This window comes from Plasmodium cynomolgi, chromosome 9, assembly GCF_000321355.1.
Source record: "Plasmodium cynomolgi strain B DNA, chromosome 9, whole genome shotgun sequence".
Taxonomy (NCBI): domain Eukaryota; phylum Apicomplexa; class Aconoidasida; order Haemosporida; family Plasmodiidae; genus Plasmodium; species Plasmodium cynomolgi.
In genome coordinates this window covers 220558-226565 of record NC_020402.1, presented here as the reverse complement: position 1 = coordinate 226565, position 6008 = coordinate 220558, and the positions used below count along the sequence as shown (strand labels likewise).

The window sequence follows — 6008 nt, the reverse complement described above, 5'->3', positions numbered from 1 at the left end:
TTTTTTTTTTCGCGAATGAGAGAGAGACAAATATGGTTCGTACAGACGATTCTTTCATGATGAAAAATGAAGAATGTGCAAAGAGAAAAAGAAGGAAAAAAATATAATGATGAGAAAGTTAAGAGTAGTGGGACGAACTATCATCCTATGAGTAGTGAAAATAAAAAATGGATTGACGAAGCTTGGTTCGAATCGAACACAGTGTGCAGTAATATCAATGTAGATTCCTCCCTTGACAAATGTAGGGAGCGCGCTGGGGAGGGGAAAACATTTGGAGAGGTGTTCAGAAGGGTGGGTGATGACTCCAAGGGGGATGACATCCCAGGTAAGGATGTGCACATCGGAATGGGAGAAGCAGAAGGAGGGAGTCCAAAACTACTGTGTAAGGAGGATGGACTCCCTGTTGGGAGCAAAGCAGGTGGTGATCTCACAGAGGGAGGCCATTCAGCTGATGAGCACAATGACGATAATGGGTACGAACGAACGGGCTATGTCAATGTGACCCACTCGGGGGGAGAAACAACAGGTGAGGATAATACACGTTGGAAGGGCCCCCTGGAGGGGAGCAAAACGGATGATCTTTTGTCCACGAAGGAGGGGAAAGAAGTGGAAAAAAAGCATAAACAGAAAAAGTGGTCATGTAAAAAGAGAGTAGAGAGACGACAGACAAATGCAGCAAGTACCATGCTTGATCAACCGGGAAGCGAAAAGCTGGAACACCTGAAGGACATCCTACACGAACAGCTAAAAAAAAAACACATTTTGGAGGAAAAGCTAAGGGTGAGGCAGCATGAAAGGAGTAAGCTAGAGGAAGACGTAAAAAACGCAGGAGCAGAACTGTTTCGAGTAAACAAAGAAAAAGATTTTTTAAATAAAAAGGAACAAGAATTAAGTGAGGCAATAAAGAACATGAAAGATGAGAGGGAGAAACAGCTGGGAAAGCAAAACGAGTTGAAAAAAAATTACAACAAGCAAATGGCAAATTTGAAGAAAGAACTGAATTACCAATCGGATGTCTTCACCAAATTTAATAATAGCCTCCTCGAACTGAACAATTTGAGGAGGTACTTCGACTTGGTGAATGCCAACTCGCGCATTAGTGAAAATGTGTTAGGGGAGGGGCGGCAGACGGGGCAGAAGCGGCGGGGGAAGGTAAGAAGCGGAGAGGGGGAGGCAAGAAGCGGAAAGGGGGAGGCTTCCTTCGAGGAAGGACGCGAGCTTGAGGGAGAACCCCCCGTGGAGAAAACCCCTGTGGAGAAGTCCCCCCTGGGAACCCAGTCAGCCATACAGAAGAAGGAAAATATTCTGAACAAAATGAACCACGATTTGAACGAAATACAAAACGATATAGACACAAAGAAGGACATAGAAAGGAACGAGCAAACGGAATGTGCCAATTTGGAAAGACTGATCAGGGAGGAGAAAGAACAGTACGGACAGTTAAAGAAGGGGAGGCATGAAATGATGAAGGAGCTAAACGAATCGATCAGCAAAATGAAACAGAGAGATGAAGCCATTGATGAAATGAACACAAAACTAATGGAACTAAAGTCAAGCATATACGACATGGAGATACAAAAGGATGTCCTGACAAAGGAACTTACAACAGAAAAGGATAAAAAGGAAAAGCTTCAGTCCGAGCTTGGGGCGCTGAAAAATGAGACGGAACGAACCATACAGGGGAAAAAAAAAATCCAGAAGGATGTAAACACCATTGTGCAACACAATGAAGATGTCAAAGTGGATATACAAAATGAGAGAGACAAGTGTGTACAAATAAACGAAGAAATAGGAAAACTCAAAAAGGAGATAAGAAATAGGGAAAACAAAATAAAGATAGTAAAAAATGACATTAACAAAAATATAGACAAAATAATTAATATGTATACAGAAGAAATTAAAGTGAGTCATTTTTCCTCCAAACTGAAAAACGATCTGGCGAACGTGAAGGAAAATATAACAAAAAAGGAAAACGAAATTGAAAATTACAAAAATGGTATCATCCGAATTAAGATACAGCAAATTCTGGAAAGTACAAAGATAGAAAATGTGCAAAAAAAAGTAAAAAAATTAAATGAAGAATTTGAGGAGAAACATGAACTGCTAACTAACTATGATCAGATCATAAAGAAAAATCATTACCTGATTGAAAACAAGCAGCTGGAAGTAGATAGACTGAACGAGGAGTTTGATAAGAAAAATAGAAAAAATTGTGATGATCATGGAATGCCTCTCACATTGAATATAAAAATAGAAAAGCTAAACAAACAAATAAAGGATGTACTTAAACAGAGCAGACATTTGGAAAAAGATTGGTTCTTGAAACAGTCGGAAATGATAAAAATACAAAATGAGAACCAAAAAATGAACGAAGAAATGCTCAGGGGGAGAGACTTACGACTCATTCTGAATCAGAAGAAATGCGAACTGCAAGAAAATTTCAAAAACGCACAAAATGTACTTAAAAAAATAAATAAAAATATTATGTACATACGATTGCAGCTGGAAAAGTTCGCCTCCAAAAATTCCGACACACTGGGAGAAATCGATAAAATGAAAGACGACATACTGAGATGGAATGAAAAAAAAAATATCAAATCTGAGGAGTATAAGCGGAAAAAGGAAAACTTAAAAAATGATATCGACTCCTTAAAAAGTGAAAAAGAGAAATACCAACAAGACCTCCTACAGTATGAAAATAAAATTCTCATTTTGGAAAACAAAATTGACCAGAAAAAAAAATTACAAGGAGTTATCAAAGAGTACACGGAAAATAAGGACATCCTACTTTTGAAGAAAAACATACAGGCAAAAAATGATCTCATAGAAAATGCAAAAAAACAACAAAATATTCTTCTCGCGAATATCAAACAGGCATTAAACAAACGGAACGAACTGGACAATAAGAAAGAAGCTTTTCAAAAAAATTTTGACAACGGAGTTAATGTCTCCTTTAAAATACAACACGAAATTTCTTTTGTTAAAAAAAATGTCAAGGAGGTTAAAGGAAAGAAGGTGTCCCTTGCAAAGTACTTAACCGAACTGATCCACTCCTATGACCAACTTACGAACCAGACACAACAAGAGAAGGCGCACCTCTTAAATCTAAACAGACAGTGTGACATCTACGAGGGCATACTTAAGATTCAAAATTGTGAAAAGAAGCAGCGATTCCAGGAATTGCTAAAATTTCAAAACGCAGTAAAAAATGGTGGCTCTCTTTACAGCTCGAAGAAGCCGTATGAAACTCTGCGGAAGAGCTGCGCCTCCTACAGGAGGAGGCTCGCCGCCATTCAGAACAAGCTGCGTGGCTTGGGTGCCACGGATGAGGCGTACTCCAAGTTGATTGGGGTGCTGCTCGAGTGGCTCGCCAACTGACAGGGAGCAACGCAGCGGAGGGTTCCATTTGGCGCACACCCTGTTGAGGCGCCCTTTTGGTGACCCCTTCGTTGTACCGCGCCAGTTGGAAGACGCGCAGGATTGCCCCTTTTTTCCTTTCCCCGCGGCGGCGTGACTCACCTTAGCGGTGTATTCCTTCCCGTGTTGAATTGGTAGCCAGGTCTCCACCGTGTGGGTTTCTTTCCTGGGGGTTCTTTCATGGCGTCTCTTTCGCGGTGTCCCTTTCATGGCGTCTCTTTCATGGCGTCTCTATCATGGCGTCTCTTTCGTGGCGTCTCTTTCCTGGCATTTCATTTTAGGCCTCCATGTGTATACCTCTGTTCCGCGACTCCACCCGCTGCCCATGCGTGTTAAGCGGGAGGTTCCCCGAGGCTTCCATACACTTCGAACTGAAATATAGAAAGGTGTCAGGAAGTTTGCGAACGTTTTAGATAGTTCTCCCTAAATTTATGCGCTCCGTTTTTAGAATAACCTCCCCGTCCCCACTTCGACCTATTTGCAAAACGTGGCGTTTCTTCTCTCGTGCCCACCCCCCAACTTTATGCACGTTTCATTTATTTCATTTAATGTGACAGTCGGGGAACACTCTTTATGATCTTTCCCCCCTTCTCGAAGAAGAGCCCATTTTGGTAAAAACGTAAAATTTTTTAATTCAAAAAAAAAAAAAAAAAAAAAAAAGTGTAAACAGAGTGGAAAGAGGTAGGGGTGGCACTGAACGTGACGGTAAAATATAGCAGATTCCTAAAAGGGGCGCAACACCCTAGGGCTAGCGCGTTGGTTAAGGAACCGCACAGGAAAAAAAAAAAACTACCTTGTGGCTAACGGTGTATACACCCAGGTGTTGCCTCCCCAGTTTGTCATTCGTCCTTTTTGGCCACGCCACGTCGAACAAGTTAATTCACCCCACCCACTCGGATCCCACAAAACAGTAAAATGCAAGCAAAATGAATTTCTACGAAGCATTAGGGAACGCTGCAATAAATGAGGAAAATAAGGAGGATTTTAAAAAGCTAATTTTGAAGAGCGAAAGTTTTATCGATGACGTGCTGCACGAGCAACTTAGGGAACGACAAAAAAGGAGGGATGAAATTCTGCAGGACATTTTTGACATGTGAGTTAGCCAAGGAAAAAAGCCTTCACCTTTGGGGCTGAAAGATCTGTCCCTTCGAGCATACGCCCCAATTACGTTTGCATTTTTTTCTATTCACATTGAGTGCCATTTAGACTTAGGGGGATACATCCCCTGATATGAAAATGCGTAGCATGGCCGCTTATAGGTCTAGCCATATTGGCCCGACCCCCAACACACTTCGCTAACACCGGGGATACGTTACCCCTGCAGGCAAATCCTCGTTGAAAATCTTAAACTTTTCATTAACATGAAGGACCAAAAGGAAATCGAGACGCTTACCTTGCTGGGATGCGATAGTTACGTTTACGCCGACATGTAATGAACGGAAAAGGGAGCGAATGAGACGAAGAGATGACCCAGCGAGAGCACGTTCGTTGTTGCTCCACAAGCATATATGTGGCGAAGGAGCCCGCATTCGTGTGTCATCACTCCTGAGGCATCTACGCAATCACTCACGCAGAATCTGCGTATACCCACGCGAGTACTACCTATATCTCTACTATCACACATGTCATATGAACTTTCCCCCCATTGGCAGATTAGACAAGAATAAAATTTTCATCCAAATAGGATATGAGTTTTATTTGGAGATGTCCCTCGAGGACGCCATCGTATTCTTGAAAAAGAAGATAAATCTTTACGAGGAGTGAGCGAAGAGAGACACTACACGAGTGTAGACGTGTGGGTCTACATCCGGATTATGCATTAACCGTTTTATGTTCCCTGGGGGAGGTTCTTTTTTAATAGTTTTCCCCTTTTTACGAGCCATTTCGCTACCCCCCTAACAATGGTGTGCCGTTTTCACCCCTTTGCAGCAAAGTGGCCTACTGGAACAAGCAGATATCGCGGGTCAAGGCTCACATACAAATAGTAATTACGCTGAGAATTCCATTCCTCACTGAGCGCTTTTATGAATGGTACATTTTAGTTTAAGTTCGCGTGTTTATAATGTTGACAAGTTTTTATTTCTTTCTTCCCCCGTACTGCAGCTGATGAGAGCTATTTCAAATTTGGCTTGACTTGCCTCGGGGACCTCTTAAAGGGTGCCTCAGACGGTGGACGGCTTGGAAGATTCAGCGAACCAGCGATTGAGAGATTTATCCGATTTAGCCAATTCAACGGATTCGTTTAAATACACCGCCTTTTTTGCGTTTCCTTCGATGGAAAAGAAAACATTTTCCACCTTGTGCAAACGTGTGTGTGTATATCTGTACACATACGTCAGCTGATACTCATATAGTGACGCGCATTTAACCCCTTAAGCCTTCCACTGCGCAAAATTCGTATGTCTCCCCACACATGTCACAATTTACGCAACAAATGAACGTGTATGCCCAACATGCGTATAGGTTGTCGGCAAAAACGCCCAAAATGAACAGTTTGTAGGGGTCATTTTACACTCCAGTGGAGCGTTCGTTTACCCCTCCGTTTGCATACCCATTCTACGTTCAATAAAGTGAAGCAATAAAAAAATTTT

The 6008-nt window shown here is 42.0% G+C and overlaps 2 protein-coding genes across 2 annotated transcripts; both read left to right on the top strand.

The window, feature by feature from the left end:
* Window positions 1-66: 66 nt before the first annotated feature.
* Window positions 67-3378, top strand: PCYB_091460 (hypothetical protein; the record flags this gene model as incomplete). The annotated part of the gene is made up of 2 exons (XM_004222259.1): window positions 67-325; window positions 419-3378. 2 exons carry the CDS (start codon window positions 67-69, stop codon window positions 3376-3378), a joined length of 3219 nt encoding a protein of 1072 aa, XP_004222307.1.
* Window positions 3379-4077: 699 nt separating this feature from the next.
* PCYB_091450 (prefoldin-like protein) lies at window positions 4078-5795 on the top strand. Its single transcript, XM_004222258.1, has 5 exons — window positions 4078-4510; window positions 4742-4846; window positions 5070-5177; window positions 5347-5401; window positions 5521-5795. The coding sequence occupies exons 1-5, from the start codon at window positions 4344-4346 to the stop codon at window positions 5548-5550; spliced, it is 465 nt and encodes a 154-aa protein (XP_004222306.1). The 5' UTR covers window positions 4078-4343; the 3' UTR covers window positions 5551-5795.
* The last annotated feature ends 213 nt before the right edge of the window (window positions 5796-6008 follow it).